The sequence below is a fragment of the Microtus pennsylvanicus genome, chromosome 5 (assembly GCF_037038515.1).
Source record: "Microtus pennsylvanicus isolate mMicPen1 chromosome 5, mMicPen1.hap1, whole genome shotgun sequence".
NCBI lineage: Eukaryota > Metazoa > Chordata > Mammalia > Rodentia > Cricetidae > Microtus > Microtus pennsylvanicus.
The window spans coordinates 94,663,517-94,686,239 of record NC_134583.1 but is presented as its reverse complement, the minus strand read 5'-3'; the positions used below and the strand labels follow the sequence as shown (position 1 = coordinate 94,686,239).

The 22,723-nt window shown below is 38.5% G+C and overlaps 2 protein-coding genes across 2 annotated transcripts; both read right to left on the bottom strand.

The window, feature by feature from the left end:
* Nucleotides 1-4,571: 4,571 nt before the first annotated feature.
* LOC142851105 (olfactory receptor 5B3-like) lies at nucleotides 4,572-5,516 on the bottom strand. The gene has a single exon (XM_075975013.1). The coding sequence runs from the start codon at nucleotides 5,514-5,516 to the stop codon at nucleotides 4,572-4,574; it is 945 nt and encodes a 314-aa protein (XP_075831128.1).
* A 6,765-nt stretch (nucleotides 5,517-12,281) lies between these two features.
* On the bottom strand, nucleotides 12,282-13,220 carry LOC142851103 (olfactory receptor 5B3-like). The gene has a single exon (XM_075975012.1). The coding sequence runs from the start codon at nucleotides 13,218-13,220 to the stop codon at nucleotides 12,282-12,284; it is 939 nt and encodes a 312-aa protein (XP_075831127.1).
* Between the last annotated feature and the right edge of the window lie 9,503 nt (nucleotides 13,221-22,723).

Here is a 22,723-nt window from a genome sequence, read left to right as displayed (position 1 = left end):
AAGATGTTCTGGCACAATGGTGGCTCAGAGCTTGTGGGTTTTGTCAAGAAGCCCAAGCCTTAAGACAGAGTTCATGCCCAATACAGCCTGCAGTGCCTAGATCCAGTAGTGGGATGGTTCAGAGATTATCTTAGGGTTTCTGTTGCTGTGAAGAGACACTGTGACTCTAGCAACTCTTATAAAGAAAACATTTAAATGGATCTGACTTACAGTTTCAGAGGTTTAGTTCATTACTGTCATGGTGGGAAGCATGGTGGCATGCAGACAGACATGGTGCTGGAGAAGGAGCTGAAGTTTCTACATCTAAAGAAGCAGGCAGCAGGAAGTGAATGTCACAATAGACATGCCTTGAGCATTTAAGACCTGAAAGACTACCTTCTTGAGATGTACTTCCTCCAACAAAGTCACACCTACTCCTATAAAGACACATCTTCTAGTAATGCTACTCCCTATGAGCTTATAGGGCTCATTTTCTTTCAAATCACCACAGAGGTCAAGAATCAAACATGAGTGACAAAAATAAAACAAAATAGCACAATAACAATCAATGTAATGATTCCTAATGATATTCTGCTATACTCATAGCTTAGTGCCTACCCCATTGTCATAAGAGTGGCTTCCTCCACCAACTTAATGGGAGCAGATACAAAGACTCATAGCTAAACACTAGGCAGAGCTCTTAGAACCCCATGTAAGAGGAAGAAGAAGAATTATAGGAGCCAGAAGGGTGGAGGACACCCAAAGAACACAACCTACAGAATCAGCTAAGCAAGGTTCTTAGAGTTTCACAAAGACTGAAGTGGCAGTCACAGAGCCTGCGTTGGTCTGTTCTAGGCCTTCTCAATTCATACTGTGGTTGTTTGTGTAATCTGATTGCCTGGTCTGTTATTTGGGTACCCTGTCCCTTTAAGAGACAAACCCTGGCCACTGCCAACTTCCTTCTTCTGCCTAGGCAAGCAGCTCTTCTACCTTCTCTCTCTCTGTCTGTCTGTCTGCCCTTCTTCTGGAGAGGCAGCTTCTGCCTCTCTCTCTTCTTCTTCCTTCTCCCCTTTCCCTCTCCCCTTTTCCTCCATAACTTACTAAATAATATCTATACCCTAACTCTCTCTGCATGGCCTTTATATCTGTCTGTCTCCTGCTGAGGCCTCAGGCTACCAGCCAGGGAACCCACTGAGGACATGTGTGACCCGCAGCTTCACCATTTGAAGATAGCCTTGGGTCACCAGCATTATGAATGATAACAGTTTGGCTTGGTGTCTTTGTGGGGACTCTTAACAGTGGAATTGGGGGTGTGTCTGATTTTCTTATACATAAGGCTGTGGGGTAGACAGTTTGGCTTGGTGTCTTTGTGGGGACTCTTTTTTTTCCATTTTTACTTTTCTATTTATTCTTTTTAATTATCTTTTTTTATTGAGAAAAGGAGAAAAAAAACAAGTTTCCACCTCCCCCCAGACTCCCATTTCCCTCCCCCTCCTCCCACCCTTCTCCCCCTCCCCCATCCTTCTCCCCCTCCCCTCACTCCTTTCCTCCTTCCTCTCCAGTCCAAAGAGCAGTCAGGGTTCCCTGCCCTGTGGTAAGTCCAAGGTCCTCCCCCCTCTGTCCATATCTAGGAAGGTGAACATCCAAACTGGCTAGGCTCCCACAAAACGAGCACATTAAGTAGGATCAAAACCCCGTGCCATTGTCCTTGGCGTCTCATCAGCCCTCATTGTTCACCATGTTCAGAGAGTCCAGTTTTAACCCATGCTTTTTCAGTCACAGTCCAGCTGGCCTTGGTGAGCTCCCAGTAGATCAGCTCCACTGTCTCAGTGGGTGGGTGCACCCCTCGTTGTCCCGACATCTTTGCTCATGTTCTCCCTCCTTCTGCTCCTCATTGGGACCTTGGGAGCTCAGTCCAGTGCTCCAGTGTGGGTCTGTGTCTCTATCTCCATCCATCACCAGATGAAGGTTCTATGATGATATGCAAGATATTCATCAGTATTGCTATAGGATAGGGTCATTTCAGGTTCCCTATCCTCAGCTGCCCAAGGAACTAACTGGGGACCTCGACTTGGGCACCTGGGAGCCACTCTAGGTTCAAGTCTCTTGCCAACCCTAAGGTGGCTCCCTTAACTAAGAATTGTGCTTCCGTGCTCCCCTATCCAACCTTCCTTTATCCCAATCCTCCTTTTTCTTTGTGGGGACTCTTAACAGTGGAATTGGGGATGTCTCTGATTTTCTTATACATAAGGCTGTGGGGTGGAGGGTTTACAGGAGGTGACAACTAGTATCCAGAAGGTCAGCCCACCAGATGAATGACTCTCTGATAGAGAGCCTTGCCTAAAAGAGCTGTGTAGTTACTAACTATAAATGACCAGTTGCTCTTGTCTGTAATTTCTCTCGTGTGTCACTTCATTTCTTCTATAAGAACTGCATTTCTTCCCTAAGAAGAGCTATGGGTGTGTTCCCACTGCTTGTGTGTTTGTCTCATGCATATAAACCATCTATTGGGCACACATATAGTTGTCAAGAGTCAGGAAGATGATTTATGATTAATCTGTATATTTTTGGTGAATATAAATGATATTAAAATATTTTTCATTACTCAAACTTTCATAGAAAAACAATAGCATTCTCATTCACAAAGACAGCTAATTTTAGACTTCAGAGCACATTCAAACCAATCTGGTTGGCCCTGAGATGAATATTTGGATGCCACTAAAGACAAATAAATGAGGTCAGTTGCCCAGGTGTTCATTGCTGACTCAAGGTCAAAGCTTAAGGCAGCTTTAGTAGAAATAACTTTCTCAACAATTGACTTTTTGCTCTAGTACTAGCCTCAGTTTATGTTATGGGCTCACGGTTCAACAAACTGTTTACTTTCTATCGGAGAACCCTAACTTTGAGGCTTCGTGCATGGCCAAGCATTACTGAAAATGACCTTCATGGCCTGAGAAAAACTACATGATTTATGTGTTATGAGAATGGTCTGAAAATGTAACATCTAACTGTCCAGAGTTCTGTGCGAGGAGCAGCAGTGGAGAAGGAGGCTGCTATAGAGAGCTATGTAGAGGAGCGAGAGAGATTTCCACAGAGAATTGTTTTCAAGATGAAGTAAAAGTGAAAGTCACCATCAGAAAGTATCTGTGTTTCCTTATTTTCCCCTCAGATAGAAAAAGTCTAGTATCTTGTTTATTCACAGTTTTCTGCATGCCCTGGTGCTGACTGGAGGCTGCTTCCCTCCTCAGTTAACAATGCTTTTGCCTGCTCATGAGACCCCTTTTCTCCTACTAGGCTGCCTTGTCCAGCCTTTATGCAAGGGTTTAAGTCTAGTCTTATTGCATCTTATTATATCATGTATGGTTGATATCAGTGGGAGGACTGCTCTTTTCTGAAGGGAAAGTGAGGAGCAGTGGATCTGGGGGAGAAGAGAGGGGGGCATCTAGAAGGAAGGGAGTGTGGGAATATACTTTAGATTTCTATCGCTCAATGAAATACACCCAAAATATGGACACATGTATTTAAACCAGAATCACTTGGAGGGATTAGAGTAGTTATTCAACTAAGAAAAAAACAATTATAAGTGATATTTCAAGACCTTAATGAACTATCTTGACTTATATTTATTGAACACTAGCAGTGGACCTGAGATGTGTCAGAGGATAAAGCACTTGCCATGCAAACATAAGAACAAGAGTCAGAATTCACATAAATGCCAGGGAAGCATAGGAGCCCATTTGTAATGCCAACGCTGAGACCATAGGGGAATATCTGCAATGCTGGCACTGAGACCATAGGAGGAACATCTGCAATGCAAGCACTCAGAAGATAGAGGTAGGATTCCAGAGAAAGGTTACTAACTAGACTGGCTATTCTGCCATGTCTGTGTTCATTTGCCTGCCACAATGTATATGTGGAGAACCATTGAGAAAGAAACCCATGCTCTGGTCTCCACGTGTGTACTCTCATGCGCAGTGTGCCTACAGATATGCAAACATGCATACATAAAACATACACACAACATAGAGATGCACATGTGTACGCTCATCCACAGTGTGCCTACAGATATGCAAACTTGCATACATAAAACATACACACAACATAGAGATTCACATGTGTACGCTCATCCTCAGTGTGCCTATAGATATGCAAACTTGCATACATAAAACATACACACAACATAGAGATGCAAAAAAAACAAACAAACAAAGACACCCAAAAGTATTATGTATGAATACTTTTCCATTCTTGTAGTGTGTGCCCATGTGGGTCATAAGCAGACACTTCTTCTCATGGGCTTTTCTTCTCTTCTTGTTTTACAGGTATGTTAGCAGTGGCATATAGAAATGATAAATAAACACTATGATCTATGAGTGTTTAGAAAAATATAGCCCACATATATTAAAATTCCCTTGAGCCATGCTAAAGCAGGTATTGCATTTACATCATTGCTTCCCTTTTCTAAGTTACAAACATTTGAAAGGAGAAGGGCATTCTACTTAACATCAGGGTAGACTGGAAATGTCACTAGGTATCTGGAGAAGACCTGAGAGCCCCGAAGCTGCATTACAGCACACCATTAAACACTAAGCTCAAAAGCCTAGGGAATATTTTGCCTTCTCCACAACTTTCTTGAATGCACTTTTCACCTCTTTGTTCCTCAGGCTGTAGACTACAGGGTTTAGCATGGGGATGACCATGGTGTAGAACACAGACACAATCTTATCAGTGTCCATGGAGTGGCTGGAGCTGGGCTGTAAGTACATGAAAATAAGCGTCCCATAGAAAATGGAGACGGCAGTGAAGTGAGAAACACAGGTGGACATAGCTTTCTGGTATCCTGCAGCTGAGCGCATCTTGAAGATGGTGATGAAGATGAATATGTAGGATATCAAAATAACAACAAGTGCAGAACAGATAACAAAACTTGCCCCATAAAGAAGGACCATCTCACTGATCTTTCTATCAGAGCAGGAGAGAACCATGACTGCTGGAACATCACAGAAAAAGTGATGGACCACATTGGACCCACAGAAGGAGAGCCTGAATGTGTCCCCAGTGTGGATGGAGGAATTCAGGAAACCACCAGCATAGCAGGCTACAGTCAGACATGCACACATAGTTGGAGTCATTGTGGTGGTGTAGTGCAGGGGTTTGCACACCGCGGCATAGCGATCAAAGGCCATTGCAGCCAAGAGAAAATTCTCTGCCGTAGCAAAGACTACAAATAAGAACATCTGAGCAGCACAAGCACTGTAGGAAATGACTTGGTTTCCTACAAGAAGTCCAGCAACAACAGTTGGAGTGACAGCTGAGGAGTAAAAGATGTCCACCAGAGACAAGTTACCAAGAAAAATATACATGGGAGTGTGGAGTCGAGAGTCCCAGAGAATCAGCACAATCATCCCTAAGTTTCCAACCATGTTAATGAAGTAGATGAGAGTAAACATGATAAAGAGAGGAGCCTGCAGTTCTGGTGCATTGGTTAGTCCTAGAAGGATGAACTCTGTAACCTCTGTCTTGTTCTCCATCAGCATTGTTTAGGAATCAGGAGACGCCCTGTAGCAAAGAGAAGTAAGGAGAGATTATTAAGTATAAAAGATATTACTAATAAACTGATGTATCTTCACACCAAAGTCATGGTTTATTTCATTATAACAAGAATATATGTTTCAAACATTTTTATAACTAGGGCCAATGAGATGAGTCACTGAGTTAAAGTGCTTGCCATGAAGTCTGATAGTCTAAATTCAATACTCAGACCTTAATAGTATGAAAATAAAGAACCAAGCCTCAAAAGATGTCCACTGGTCCCCACATACTGACTGAAAAACACACACTCACACACCTCATACACAGACACACACACACACACTCCCAACAAAAATGGAAGATTCTCGATAATTAAAGCATAAGGTAAATGAGAAATTTCTGCCTAAAGGACTTAGATCAATTGAATGAAATATTTTTAGAGTCCATCACTTCAGTATTAAGTCTTACATATTTGTGGGCTGATACTTTGGAAAGTCAATGATTACCCAACATGATATTTCTGAAGGTTGTAGATCAGCAAGGCTACCATTTCCCATCCCTACACATTTACCGACTTCTGTGTGAAATGTGTCAAAGACGGCTCCCTGGAAACTTCTAGACATTTACTCCCATATCTCTGACCAAATTTGAACAGTGGCTACTTCTCTTATATTTCAGATCACCAAATGCCAAGTATTAAATACATTGACAAAGCTCATTTACAAACCAAATGTTGGTCCCAGAGAAAAAAAATGGTTATCAAATTCAGTGGTGTAACATAAGATTAAGTCAAGTTGCAGTTCATAGTTAGCCATTGTTTTTCCTGGATCACTTCAATCTTAAAGCTTTGTGCAGTAAACTAACTAATTGAGAGATATACACATTACAGATCTAGTAAGATGATCAGAGCAGAAGGGGCTTCTATAAGCACATTGATAATTATAATAAAGGAGATAAAGGTACCAAGTAGCATCAGCTAGAAAACTTTGGTTTTGGGGAGAATTGCATGCCAGACTTACTTTTATAGCCAAAGAACCATTGGCTGACTCTGTCTCCTAAGCCAGAACTTCTGTATCTACAAAATGATGGTGATAATGTGTTCAGTGTTGAGGTATTGTTTTCTAAATTGAATGAGAAAATTTATGTTTTAAATGAACAAAACACTAATATCTAGCAGAGCTGCATGATTCCTAGCTGTGCAGTCATCATTGTCATCATGGTCATCATCACCACCATCATCATTGTCGTCACCGTCATCATCATAGTAATCATCGTCATCATCATCATCGTCATCATCATCACTGGGTATTAGAATGGAACTCTGCTCTTCTTGAGAACTGAGAAAAGTTTCTGGAAACATAAAGGCTATCAAGTGTGGATGAATGGAAATCTCATTCCCCAACTTTTTTTTTTACACACAATCCAGTGGGTCTTAGGTGAACCCCAATCACTCATACTCTGCTTATTGGATTGATTGTTTTATGGAATCCATACCAGCCACTCTTTTGTTTAATATTTTTTACATATCTCTATTCTAGCTTTAGTAAATTTTCCTTCTTTTGCTTAGGATGCCATAACTTGATTAAAACACAAACTTTTCCAAAAGTTGACAGTTCATAGTTTGTGCATTATATTTAGAATCATGACTTGTTATAGTTAAAAATTTAGTTTTGAAGTTTTTGATGGAATCTTTTCTAATATAAGCATAATATATTTAAAATGTTTTGTTGGAATTTTTAAGCCCTAGACCAGCATCTATCCACTACCAACTACTACTTCTTCTTAGGTTTTTTCTAACCCTTCCAGAAGCTCACTTGATAAGATTAGCAAACAGGACTTTCTGTAAACCTTAACACACACAACCACATATACTTGCTGGGTGTTACAAAATGCCACAAGAGCCTAATGAATAAGTATGTGTGTGATTTCTTGTGTGTATAATTGTGCTTGTATGAGAATAAAACATATTACCACTTTTGATTTACCATTCATTGTTTGTAAAATTTAGTGATATTCTAGTTTTTCACAACTAGTTTCAAGAGTGGTGATTCCATATATAAGTAGTTAAATCTTTACAAAAAGTTGTTTTACTCAAAGGTACAGTCTATGGATAAATGTCTTGGGTTAAATTGAAAATGAGATTATGCGATTTGGGTGAGATTCACTAAAATGAATATTAGCTCTTTTTCTCTTAAGTTAGAGTCCTTTCTCTGGTCTAAAAACACATCATTTTAATTCATGTTTTTTAAGTTCCAGTGAGAGATCAGAATATAGCAAATAAAATCATTACCTGACCAGCCAGCACCTCATCTCTACTGTTTCTCTAGGATTATTAGAAAGCAGGACACTGATATTTCATAAGCACCATTCAGCTCTCCAGTGACAAAATTTCATTGTTTGTAAGACAGATCTAACTCTGTGTCTTAGAAAAGGATTTAGGCCCTTGAACTCTGGGCTCAAATGACTCACAGTGGTCCTGCTAATACTACTTTTGTGTGAGCTGGACTTTTCACTAAAAGTGGGTGGTGATATTGAAACTTACCTTGCTCCTTAAACAGTCAGTTCTGAACAGTGTGTTTGCAATGAGAAGTCCTTCCATGGAGTTATGCATGGTATCGTCAGAGGGGCTTTCTGGCAGGGAACAATCAAAAGGTGCTGAACTTTCTAAGGCAACAAAAAACAGAAAAACACTCAAACTCCCAAGCCATGAGAATAGCATGTATTCCTTGTGTCCTGAGAGAGCTCTCCTACTTTCTCCTTACTTGTAAAAGAAAGATTCTATCATTTCTTCTCCCATATAATCCATAGACTTGTGTCTGTGGAGTACAAGCAGAGGAAGGCGCACAGAAGAGCTTGCTAACTGCTTATTTCTCCCAGGTTCTTCAGAACAGGTTTTATCTTGGATGTTTTTTTTCAACCACATTTGAAGATTCCAAGGAAATCTTCAGTTCAAAAGAAAAGCAGTGTGTGGAAGGAAATGTCAACATTCAGATGACTGAATGATAACCAAAGTGGTCAGCTTGCCATCTGGCTTCTATAACGTAGATCACCAGGATTAAATTCAAAGGGCAGTGCTCATGAGCGAGCCAGGCATTATGGAGACATTGAGCTCTCTGGAGATGCTCCCCTTGCGGGTACCTGTAGGTCCTTATTTCACCTTTATAAGGAAAAAGTAATTAAACTCTTGCTGAACCTAAAACACATGGTTTAAATGTACCATACATTTTTATCACCCATTATTTCCTTTATTCTCAAGTAATGTATAACTTATAGACACCAATAAATAAATGATTTAGTATATATCCTTCACAATTTGGTCAAAGGTATATACATGTTACTTCTCTCATGATCATCCTTCATTAATTTTTTTAAAAGCTCTTCCAGACTCTGCTATTCTCTCCTATAGTAGACCTTCAAAACACCAAACCCTTTGTGTCCATATAATTTACCTTTGTGACACCGGCTTTAACCAGACCCTTGGGAATTGTAATCACTGCTTCTGATCCCTTTTACTTAGATTTTTACACTTGAGGTCCACTTGCAGTTTAGCCTTATTGGTCACAGAACCTTTTCTAATGTGCATTTATATTGTATTAAAAGCTGTTGGTACATTGTTTACCCTTCAATTAAGCAACACACACTGTTCTGATTATGATTGGTTTGTTTCCTTATGATTTGTGACAGGGACTCCCTATAGCCCAGACCACCCTTAGCCTTCTCAGTGCTGGAAATACAGACAGGCACCACCTTGCTCAGCTATTTCCACTGGTTGTCGACTGCAAACAAAGATAGTCTGACTGTATTTTCCTAAAGTTTTTTTTTTTTATGATCACAGGCAATAGGAAATACTTTGTAGCCTATTCTGTGAAGTCAACATTTCTTGAAACCAATGCTGGACAAAACATCAAAGAAAGAAAATTATAGACAATATCTCTCTTGAATACACACACGCACGCACGCGCACGCACACAGACACACGTTTAAGCATGTTACAAACTATTATTATTACTATGTCATTCCAGGAATGAAAAGGTACTTCCCTACATGAAAGTCAACCACATAATAAAACAAATTATTATAATAAAGAGAAAATAAAAGCAAATGTTTTGCTAAACTGACTAAGCACTTGTCAAAGTTTTCTTTCATGATAAATATAGCTAGGGCTAAACATGAAATTCATAACATATGTGACACTCAAGAGGGAAAGTACAGAAACCGCTCATGTAATATCAAGCTCAAAGATGATATTTCATTTTCACTAGCTTTGAGGAAGTGTATCAGAAGGTCTGGCCAGAACAACAGTCAGGAAAACTAAATTGAAACAACTATATGATACTGACAAAATGAAATTGTCCTGTCAAGATTCGAGAACATCCCACCCCATCTTAGCATGCTAGCAGGAAATAATACAAAAAGGGAATTGTTCCACTGACAGCAAAAGTCCTCTAGTTCCTATCCAATGTGGCATTTTATTCCATAATTTCTTTCTCATTAATATGCCAATAAACAATTATGGAATTTCTTTATTTGTTTAGTGAACACGAAGGAATAAATCCATGAACAGGCGATCGCAACTCTCATGTTTCTAAGCAACCAGAAGAGGACGTTACAAATGGGAACAGATGAATTCAGTGCGCTGCTGGATTAGAGCCAGATATTAACATGTTTGTTTTTAGCTTAACATCATCAGGATTGTGAGATACAAAAATAAGTATAGCTTTGTGTGTACACACATATATATATGCACACTAAACTAGAGACCTTTGCATGTATTCAGTTTATAAACTCTTTCCCTATAAAGACCATGTGACTGCAGCACAACAATGCTGAAGGGCAATTACTGGTTTTTGTTTGTTTGTTTGTTTTTTGTTTTGTCTGCAAGGGGCAGACAGAAATCATCTATGATTCCCCTTTTAATAGTCAAAAAAGAGAGATGATTCACTTGAAATGGGAGTTTTAGAAAATAATTCAAGTAGCCCTCAAATGGAGCCTGCAATGTAGTGTGTGAATAAAGATGATGAAAATGTTTGAAACACTCTGAAAATAGTCTGTGCCCCTACATGTCTAAATATAATAAGATCTATTTCTTAGGCTTTATACTGTGGTTATCACGCTTCATCAGTGGTTTGAACATTTCATGATACAGCTGGACTCAACTGCTTTAATTTATTAATTCATCTAGCAAGTATGTATGGAATATCCATAATAGGTCAAAATTCCATTTGGGTGCTATGAAATAGTGTGTCATTAAAACAGAGCAAGCTAATCCTCTTGTTTAGATTTAGATTGCAGCTGAGGTGCTGATGAGCACTGAGAAACAAGGCAGAGTGGAGGGACAGTGTACATGGGAAGGAAAGTGACTGTCTTATGAAGGAGTCAGACTCTCAGTCTCTTTACAGAGAGACATGAATGTAGTCAAGGAAACTTCCATCCAAGAAGCACCAAATTCAAGCATCCTGAGGTGGAGACATTCTTGTAGTTGAGAAGAACATTAAGGAGATCGGTGTGAGTGGAGTGAGGGGACAGATTGTATGAGTGACAACAGATGGTACCACTTTATTAGGAAGACCTTGCAGAGGGAAATCATGGGAAACGTGAATGCACCAGGGCACTTTTAAAGCAGTGAAAATGTGGATAATCATGGACAATAAATTAACAATGCCTTTGTTTTCAGTCCACTTTCATTATATTCTACATATTTTCCCTTTGAAATGTATAATGCAAAATTAAGCTTCTGTAAAATGTCCTAGACACACAGGAATATTAATTCATTTAAGATACTTTATCTCTTAATAAAATATACAAAGAATAGGAGTATATTTCTACATCACTAGTAGCACTTAGAGTCATACCTCAATTAAACAGAAACAACCACAAAACGGTATTCTCTTCTCACAATAACTTATTTAAATTGTTTGTTGGAAGCAAACAGTAAAACAGGGAAGTGACTAATAAAAAAAATGTCATGCTAACATGAAGACCAGAGTTTAGATTCTCCGAACCCACATAAATGCTAAGAGGGAGTGAGGGCCATCTATAATTGCAGCACTTGTAAGGTGGAAACAGGGAATTACCAGAGGAAACTAGCTATCTAGACTAGTTGATGGAAGAGATCTTGGTTTAATTGAAAGATTCTCAATCAATAAAGTAGAGAGCTAACCACTAATGAAGACTCCCAGTGTCAACTGTAAGTCTCTCTCTCTCTCTCTCTCTCTCTCTCTCTCTCTCTCTCTCTCTCTCTCTCTCCACACACACACACACACACACACACACACACACACATACACACACAAAATTGAACACACATGCACTCATACACATATGAACATTAAATGCATATGCACGCAGAGCATGGATGAACACACATGTGAAAGAGGACACTTGCAGGATGTCATTCTACTATAGTTATGTTTCTACACCTATATGTGTGTGCCCAAGTGGGCTATGTGGGTAACAAGCAGACACTTCTCATGGGCTTTTCTTTGCCTCTTGTTTTACAGGTATGTTAGCAGTGGCATATAGAAATGATAAATAAACACTATGATCTGTGAGTGTTTAGAAAAATATAGCCCACATATATTAAAATTCCCTTGAACCATGCTAAAGCAGGTATTGCATTTACATCATTGCTTCCCTTTTCTAAGTTACAAACATTTGAAAGGAGAAGGGCATTCTACTTAACATCAGGGTAGACTGGAAATGTCACTAGGTATCTGGAGAAGACCTGAGAGCCCCGAAGCTGTATTACAGCACACCATTAAACACTAAGCTCAAAAGCCTAGGGAATATTTTGTCTTCTCCACAACTTTCTTGAATGCACTTTTCACCTCTTTGTTCCTCAGGCTGTAGACTACAGGGTTTAGCATGGGGATGACCATGGTGTAGAACACAGACACAGTTTTGTCAGTGTCCATGGAGTGGCTGGAGCTGGGCTGTAAGTACATGAAAATAAGCGTCCCATAGAAAATGGAGACGGCAGTGAAGTGAGAAACACAGGTGGACATAGCTTTCTGGTATCCTGCAGCTGAGCGCATCTTGAAGATGGTGATGAAGATGAATGTGTAGGATACTAAGATCAGGAGGAGTGCAGAACAGATAACAAAGCTTGCCCCATAAACAAGCACCATCTCGCTGACATGTCTATCAGAGCAGGAGAGAACCATGACTGCTGGAACGTCACAGAAAAAGTGATGGACCACATTGGACCCACAGAAGGAGAGCCTGAATGTGTCCCCAGTGTGGATGGAGGAATTCAGGAACCCACCAACATAACAGGCCATGGTCAGACATATACACACAGTTGGAGTCATTGTGGTGGTGTAGTGCAGGGGTTTGCACACTGCGGCATAGCGATCAAAGGCCATTGCAGCCAAAAGGAAATCTTCTGTGGTGACAAAGGCTGCAAATATGAACATCTGAGCAACACACGCATTATAAGAAACAATTTTCTTTCCTATAAGAAGTCCAGCAACAACAGTTGGAGTGACAGCTGAGGAGTAAAAGATGTCCACCAGGGACAGGTTTGCAAGGAAACAGTACATGGGAGTGTGGAGTCGAGAGTCCCAGAGAATCAGCACAATCATCCCTAAGTTTCCAACCACATTGATAAAATAGATAAGGCAGATTATGATAAACAATGGGATCTGCAGTTCTGGGGCATTGGTTAGTCCTAGGAGAATGAACTCTGTTGCCTCTGTCCTGTTCTTCATCAGTCTTCTTTGGGAATCAGGAGATGCCCTGTAGTAAAGATAACATAGAGAGATTGCCAAATATTAAAATGTCTTTGTAGCACTGCCAGGAAATATTTCATTATTTAAAAACACATGGATTCCAAAGAGTCTTAATGTCTAGGGCCAGTAAGATAGTGCACTGGGTAAACATGCATCTCTTAAGACAGACAACTTGAGTGCAGTCCTCAGATTCCCCAGTGAAAAGGAGGGGATAGTAACACACGAAAATTATCCTCTGTCAATCGCGTAAGTGCTACAGCATGCATGCATGCACCTACACACATACGTCATAAACATGGTAACAATAGAAATCACAATATTAGAAATGGTCTCACTATGGACTTGTGGATGGCCTGGAACTCATGAAGATCCAGCTGACCGCAGACTCCTAGACATCATTATCCTACTGCCTCCTATGTTCTGTGATTAAAGGTGTGCTTCATCATATCCATCAACAATTGAATACTTTATATCAGCATCTAGAGGAATTTAAACAGTTTAATGAAGCATTGTCAAAGTTCACCACCCCGATATTTAAGTCTTACATATTTGTGAGCTAATATTTTGAAATTTAATAGTACTCAATACTTATCTTTGTATGTGTATTTGTATGTCTCTGTGTGGGGTATTTGCATGTGTGTGCAAGTGCTCATGGAATTCATACTCTTCAGTTCCTCTGGAGCTGGAGTTCTAGGTGGTTATGAACCACTTGATGTGGGTGCTGGTGACAGAACTCAAGTCCTCTGCAGGGGTTCATTTTTTCAGCACTATCTTGAAAATTTAAGGGATTGTCCAATGTGATGTTTGTGAAGGTAATATATCAATTATATGATCTTTTCCAATCCTCAAGCTTTAGCATACTCAATTTGTGAATGTGCCATGAACTACCCTGTGGATATGTTTGCTTATCTCTTATATATGTATTTCATCTTGAGTACATTCTTTCTATTGCTTAGGGTTGCCATGACATGACTGAAGCACATACATCATCAAAAGTTGAAAGTTCATAGATCATGAGCTATATTTAAGTTCACGAATTGTGTAAGAGAAAAATCCATGTTTGAAGCTTTTGTTAGAATCTTCTCTGATGTAAATACAATACTCTAAAATCTCATTTTTAGAATATCAACTTCTTAGAGATGTATCTGTCCTCTACCAACAACAGCTTCTTATTGTTCTTTTCCTTCCCATTTCAGCAACTCATCTGACAAGCCTCGCTCTTGAGAACTGCATACAAGATTTAAAAGAACAATCACTTCTGAATATATTAGATGCTACAACATATAATATAGAATTGGATTGTGTGTAACTTGGTAACATACAAGCGTTGTTGTATATTTTTTTCTGAGTTAACCGGGGAAAATAGGGATATTTAATATATCTGACTTTACAAAGCAATTTGCCCTACAGTTTGACACATTATAAAGAACACATCATAGTTCTCTGGGCTGGCGAGAACCTCAGTGGAGACAACACATGTACAGCTTTCATGTGGCATGACACCTCAAGGGTTGAAGGCCCTAATCTTTATGACTCAGTTTCCTTTTCTTCTCTGTAGAGGGCATGAACTCCTTGTGGTCTAAGATAAGCACTGGGGAAAACAGGGATGTTAAAAACACAGGGTTGTCTGCTCAATGGAGTACATATATATCCGTTTTCCACCCAGGAAGCTAGGGATGTATGTACTTAATATCCTGGTGCCCTGTACTATCTGTAGGGCCAGGCCACCCCCAGGTCTCCCAAACTATTATGTTTATTCTACATTCTTCCTTCCTTTGGCTTTATCTTTTATTTATTTTATAAGAAGAAAACATACTATCTTTATTTCATTTTACATACCAATCCCAATTCCCACTCCTTCCCCTCCTCCCATACCTTTATTTACCCCCTGACCCAACCACCCCATCTACTCCTCAGAGAGGGAAAGGCACATTTGCTTTTGGGGAAAGTCCAAGGACCTCCTTACCATATCTAGGCTGAGCAAGGTATCCATCCAAAGAGAATAGGTTCCAAAAAGCCAGTACAAGCAGTAGGAATAAATGCTGCTTCCACTGCCAGTGGCGCCTCAGTCTGCCCAGCCACACAAGTGTCAACCACACTCAACGGGTCTAGTTTGGACCTATACTGGTCCCTTAAAAATGAAGGTCAGGTCTTTTGTTTATTCATTTATAATCCTTTTAAGATTAAAAATTAATCATTTTATCTTACTCTTCAAATCTCCAAAACAAAGTTGGTACTAGAGAGATGAGTCAGCATTTAAGATCACTGAGCACTTATACAAATAACCTAAGGGCAAATCCTATCACATGCATGCCAGCTCATAGTCATCTGTAACTTCAGTTCTAGTTGGGTCCATGACTTTCTCTGGTCTTGACCAGCACTAGAAATATGTGGTGTACAGACATACACACAGGCAAACTACCCATATAAATATAAATAAATAAATATCCAAAAATAAGTCTCCAGTGATAAATAAATACATAACAAATAATATCAAAATATTGTGGGTTTCTACAGGAGATTATGGGATATGGGTGGGATTCACTAAAATGAATATTAGCTCTTTTTCTCTTAAGTTAGAGTCTTTAGTCTAAAGACACATCATTTTAATTTATATATTTTTTAAGTTCTAGTGAGAGATCAGCAAATAGCAAATAGAATCAAATTATTACCTGACCAGCCAGCAGCACCTCATCTCTACTATTTCTCTAGGATTATTAGAAAGCAGGACACTGATATTTCATAAGCACCATTCAACTCTCCAGTGACAAAATTTCAATGTTTGCGAGACAGATCTAACTCTGTGTCTTAGAAAAGGGTTCATACCCGTGAACTCTGGGCTCAAATGACTCACAGTGGTCCTGCTAATACTACTTTTGTGTGAGCTGGACTTTTCACTAAAAGTGGATGATGATATAGAAGCTTACCTTGCTCCTTAAACAGTCAGTTCTGAACAGTGTGTTTGCAATGAGAAGTCCTTCCATGGAGTTATGCATGGTATCATCAAAGGGGCTTTCTGGCAGGGAACAATCAAAAGGTGCTGAACTTTCTAAAGCAACAAGAAAACAGAGAAAAGACACTCAAATTCCCCAGCCATGAGAATAGCATGCATTCCCTGTGTCTTGAGAGAGCTCTCTTACTTGTAAAAGAAAGATTCTATCATTGCTTCTCCCATACAATCCATAGACTTGTGTCTGTAGTGTGCAGGTGGAGGAAGGCGCACAGAAGAGCTTGCTAACTGCTTATTTCTCCCAGGTTGTTCACAACAGGTTTTATCTTGGATGTTTTTCTCAACCATTGTTGAAGATTCCTAGGAAATCTCTGGGTCAGATGACAGCCAGTGCATATATGTGAATACCAACATTCAGATCACTGAATGATGACCAAAGGTGGTCAATGTGCAGTCTGATCTTCTAAACTAATGCATGTAAACTAGTTGGGCTTTATTGGTTCATTGAACTCCCTGGGGATGGTCCCCATTAAGACATCTGTAGGGCCTCATTTCACCTTCCTAAGAAAGAAACACTCCCAGCTGAGACCAACTAGAGGATTTAAGTGTATCTCTGAATATATTTATATCACCCATTTTTTCTTCTTTTTTAATAATGTATAATTCATTACCAATAATAAATGAACATTTTAGTATGTATAGTATGCAGTTTTGTTAAAGACATATTCATATTATCCTACCATTATTATCCTTCCTTCCTGTTTTTACAGTTGTTGTGATCTTCTAACTGCTTGCCATGGAAAATACTAAACTCTTTTTGTCCACAAAATTTAATCTTTGTAGTAATGGTTTTAAATAGACCCTAGGATATGGAATCATTGGTTCTAGTCCTTTCAGTTAGGATATTATATTTGTAGTCTATTTGTATTTTGCCTTACTAATGGAAGAATCATTTTTATAATGAAGTTATATTTCATGATATAAACTCTATGCATTGTTCCTCCCATACATCAATTAAGGAAACTTTGTATTGTTTTTATTGTGGTGTGTGTGTGTGTGTGTGTGTGTGTGTGTGTGTGTGATAGTCTCCTCATAGCCCAGACCATCTTTAGCCTTTTGGGTGCTGGAAATATAGACATGCACTACTTTTCTTATCTGCTTTCTTTGTTTGCTGATTGCAAATGAATCTAGCCTGACTTTACATTTTACTGAAGCTTTTTCTTTTTTAAATATAATACTTACTTATTTTCTTTTTTACTTTTTTATTGATTTTATTGAGCTCTACATTTTTCTCTGCTCCCCTCCCTGCCTCTCTCCTCCCCCCTTCAACCCTCCCCCAAGGTCACCATGCTCCCAATTTACTCAGGAGATCTTGTCTTTTTCTATTTCCCATGTAGATTAGATCTACGTAAGTCTCTTAGTGTCCTCATTGTTGTCTAAATTGTCTCGGATTGTGATTTGTAGGCTGATTTTCTTGCTTTATGTTTAAAAAGCACTTATGAGTGAGTACATGTGAAAATTGTCTTTCTGTGTCTGTGTTACCTCACTCAAAATAATGTTTTCTAGCTCCATCCATTTGCCTGCAATTTCAAGATGTCGTTATTTTTTTCTGCTCTATAATACTCCATTTTGTAAATATACCACATTTTCCTTATCCATTCTTTGGTCAAGGGGCATTTAGGTTGTTTCCAGGTTCTGACTATGACAAACAAAGTTGCTATGAACAAAGGTGAGCAAATGTCCTTGTGGCACAATTGAGCATCCTTTGGATATATACCCAAAAGTGGTATTACTGAAATATTGTTTCCTAATTTTCTGAGAAATTGCCACACTGACATCCAAAAGGGCTGTGCCAGTTTGCATTCCAACAGTAAGGCAGAAGTGTTCCCTTTTCCCCACAACCTCTCCAGAATAAGTTGTCATCGGTGTTTTTATTCTTGACTATTCTTACAGGTGTAAGATGTAATCTCAGAGTTGTTTTGATTTGCATTTTTCTGATGACTAAGGATATTGAACATTCCCTTAAGTGTCTTTCAGCCATTTAAAATTCCTCTGTTGAGAGTTCTCTGTTTAGGTCTGTGTTCCATTTTTTTATTGGATTATGTGTTCTTTTGATGACCAATTTCTTGCATTCTTTGTATATTTTGGAGATCAGACCTCTGTCTGATGTGGGGTTAGTGAAGATCGTTTCCCATTCTGTAGGCTGTCATTTTGTCTTGTTGACCATGTCCTTTGCTTTACAGAAGCTTTTCGGTTTCAGGAGGTCCCATTTATTAACTGTTTCTCTCAGTGTCTGTGCTTCTTAGGTTATATTTAGGAAGTGGTCTCCTGTGCCAATACTTCCCACTTTCTCTTCTGTGAGGTTCAGTGTGGTTGGCTTTATGCTGAGGTCTTTGATCCATTTGGACTTGAGTTTTGTGCATGGTGATAGATATGGATCCATTTTCATTCTTCTACATGTTGATATCCAGTTATGCCAGCACCATTTGTTAAATATGCTTTTTTTCCATTTTATATATTTTGCTTTTTTGTCAAAAATCAGGTGTTTGAAGGAGTGTAGATTAATATCCAGGCTTTCTATTCTGTTCCATTGGTTCTCCTGTCTGTTTTTATTCCAGGACCAGGCTGTTTTCAGTACTGTAGCTCTGTAGCAGAGTTTGAAGTCAAAGATTTGATGCCTCCAGAAGTTCTTTTATTGTACAGGATTGTTTTGGCTATCCTGGGTTTTTTGCTTTTCCATATGAAGTTGAGTACTGTTCTTTCGAGGTCTGTGAAGAATTTTGCAGGGATTTAGATGGGCATTGCATTGAATCTGTAGATTGCTATTGGTAAGATTGTTATTTTTACTATGTTAATTCTGCCTACCCAAGAGAATTTTCTTCCACTTTCTGGTGTCTTCTTCAGTTTCTTTTTTCAGATTTAAAGTCCTTGTCATACTTAAGCCGGGCGGTGGTGGCGCACGCCTTTAATCCCAGCACTCGGGAGGCAGAGGCAGGCGAATCTCTGTGAGTTCAAGACCAGCCTGGTCTACAAGAGCTAGTTCCAGGACAGGCTCCAAAACCACAGAGAAACCCTGTCTCGAAAAACCAAAAAAAAAAAGTCTTCCACTTGTTTGTTTAGAGTTACTCTGAAATATTTTATGCTATTTGTGGCTATTGTAAAGGGTGTTGTTTCTCTGATATCTTTCCAGGCCCTTATGTCATCTGTGTACAGGAGAGCTGATTTATTTGAGTTAATCTTGTATTCTGCTACATTACTGAAAGTGTTTATAAGTGGTAGAAGTTCCTTGGTAAAATTTTTGGAATTGCATATGCAAACTTTTATATCATCAGCAAACAGTGAGAGTTTGACTTCTTTTCCGATTTTTATCCCCATGATCTCCTTTTGGTGTCTTATTGCTCTAGCTAGGACCTCAAGAATTATATTGAATAGATATGGAGAGAGTGGACAACCCTGTCTTGTTCCTGATTTCAGTCAAATCACTGGGAGTTTCTCTCCATTTAGATTGATGTTGGCTGTTGGCTTGCTGTATATTGCCTTTATTATGTTTAGGTATGTTCCTTGTATCCCTGCTCTCTCTAAGACCTTTATCATGAAGGGATGTTGTATTTTGTAGAAAACGTTTTAAGCATCTAATGAGATGACCATGTGGTTTTTATTTTTCAGTTTGTTTTTATGGTGGATAACGTTGACAAATTTTCATATGTTGAACCATCCCTGAATTTCTGGAATGAAGCTGAATTGATCATGGTGGATGATGGTTCTGGTGTGTTCTTGGATTCGATTTGCCAGTATTTTATTTAGTATTTTTGCAATGTTATTCATGAGTGGAATTGGCCTGTAATTCATTTTCTTGGTAATGTCTTTCTTTGGTTTGGGTATCAAGGTATTTGTAGCCTCATAAAAAGAGTTTGACAATGGTTTTTCTGTTTTTATTGTGTGGAATAATTTGAGGAGTATTGGTATTATTTCTTCTTTGAAAGTCGTGTAGAATTCTGAGATGAAACCATTTGTTCCTGGGCTTTTTTTGGTTGAGAGATTTTGATGATTGTTTCTATTTCTTCAGCCGCTATAGGTCTGTTTAATTTGCTTATCTGGTCTTGATTTAATTTTGGCAAGTGATATTTATCCAGAAAGTTGTCCATTTCCTTTAAGTTTTCCAATTTTGTTGAGTACAGTTTTTCAAAATATGACCTGATGACTCTCTGTATTTCCTCTGTGTCTGTTGTTATATCTACCTTTTCATTTCTGATTTTGTTAATTTGGACATTCTCTTTCTGCCTTTTGGTTAGTTTGAATAAAGGTTTGTCTATTTTGTTGATTTTCTCGATGAACCAACTCTGTCTCATTGATTCTTTGTATTGTTTTCTTTGTTTCTATTTTGTTGATTTCAGCTCTCAACTTGATTATTTTCTGCCATCTAGTTCTCTTAGGTGAGTTTGTTTCTTTTTGTTTTAAAGTTTTCAAATGTTCTGTCAATTCACTAGTATGGGATTTTTCCAGCTTCCTTATGTAGGCATTAAGTGCTGTGAACTGTCCTCTTAACACTACTTTCATTGTGTCCCATAAATTTGGGTATGTTGTGTGGTCATTTTCATTGAATTTTAGAAAGTCTTTAATTTCTCCCTTTATTTCTTCCTTGACACATTGATGATTAAGGTGAGCATTGTTTAATTTCTATGTGTTTGTGGGTTTTCTGGAATTAGTATTGCTGTTGACTTCTAGTTTTAAAGCATGGTGATCTGATAAGGTACATTGGGTTATTCCAATTTTTTTTTTGTATTTGTTGAGGTTTGTTTTGTTACCGAGTATGTGGTCAAATTTTGAGAAGGTTCCATGAGGTTCTGAGAAGAAGGTATATTTTTTTCTGTTTGGATGAAATATTCTATAGATGTCTGTTAAGTCCATTTGATTCATAACATCTGTTAGTTCTCTTATTTCTCTGTTCACTTTTAGTCTGATTGACCTGTCCAGTGGTGAGAAGGGAGTACTGAAGTCTCCCACTATTAGTGTGTGGGTTTTAATAGATAATTTAAGCTTTAGAAGCATTTCTTTTACATATGATGGTGCCCTGTATTTGGGACATAGATGCTCAGTATTGAGATTTCCTCTCGATGGATTTTTTTCCCTGTGACTAATATGAAATATCCTTCTTTGTCCTTTTTGATGGATTTTAGCTTGAAGTCTATTTTGTTAGATAATAGGATAGCTACACCTGCTTGGTTCTTAGATCCATTTGATTGATATATTTTTTCCAACCCTTTACTCTGAGATTATGTCTGTCTTTGAGGTTGAGATGTGTTTCTTGTATGCAGAAGAAGGATGGATTTTGTTTTCATATCCGATCTGTTAGCGTGTACCTTTTTATAGGTAAGTTGAGTCCATTTACATTTAAAGGATATTAATGACCAATGATTGCTATCTTCTGTTAATTTAATTTTCATTGTTGGTGATATTAATTTGTTTATTTTCCCCTTCTTTGGGATTTGCTGCTATGAGACCATCAACTGTCCGTGTTTTTGTTTGTGTAGCCAACTTCTTTGGGTTGGAGTTTCCTTTGACTATTTTGTGTGGGGCTGGGTTTGTGGCTAAGTATTGGTTAAATCTGGTTTTGTCACGGGATATCTTGTTTTGTCCTTCTATGGTGATCAAAAGTTTTCCTGGGTATAATAGTCTAGGCTAGCTGACTCTTAATGTTTGTATAATGCTTGACCACAACCTTCTGGCTTGCATTGTCTCCAGTGAGAAGTCAGGTGTAATTCTGATAGGTCTACCTTTATATGTTACTTAGCCTTTTCCTTTTGCTGCTCTTAATATTCTTTCTTTACTCTGTATGTTTAGTGTCTTGATTATTATGTGGCAAGATGACTATTTGGTGTTCTGTAAGCTTCTTGTATCTTCATAGGCATATCTTTCTTTAGGTTGGGAAAGTTTTCTTCCATGATTTTGTTAAGTATATTTTCTGTGCTTTTGAGTTGAACTTCTTCTCCTTCTTCTATATCTATTATTCTTAGATTTGGCCTTTTCATGGTGTCCCATATTTCCTGGATATTTTGTGTTAAGTTTTTGTTTGGTTTAGTGTTTTCTTTAACTGATGAGTCCATTTCCTCTATTGTATCTTCAGCACTTGAGATTCTTCCATCTCTTGTATTCTCCTGCTCATGCTTGCCTTTGTGGTTCATGATCATTTTCTCATGATTCCTGTTTCTATAATTCCCTCAGTTTGTGTTTTCTTTATTGTCTCAATTTCAGTCTTCAAGTCTTGAATATTTTCTTTCATATGTTTGATTTCTTTTTCTTTTTTTGTAGTTTTCTTTAAGGGATTTGCTGATGTCTTCCAACTTTTTATTTTTTCTTCCATTTCTTTGAGTGACTTTCTCATTTCTTCTTTAAGAGTTTCCAATAGTCTCTTGAAATTATTTTTAGGTCATTTTCTTCTGCTTCATCTATTTTTTTTTTGTTCAGGTCTTGCTCTTGTAGGGTCTTTAGGTGTTAATGGTGTTGTGTGTGTTCTTACCTTTCTACTCATCTT

Bases quoted from the DNA above. Each gene is read 5' to 3' on its own strand.
- LOC142851103 (XM_075975012.1), bottom strand. From the start codon at position 13,220: ATGAAGAACAGGACAGAGGCAACAGAGTTCATTCTCCTAGGACTAACC.
- LOC142851105 (XM_075975013.1), bottom strand. From the start codon at position 5,516: ATGCTGATGGAGAACAAGACAGAGGTTACAGAGTTCATCCTTCTAGGA.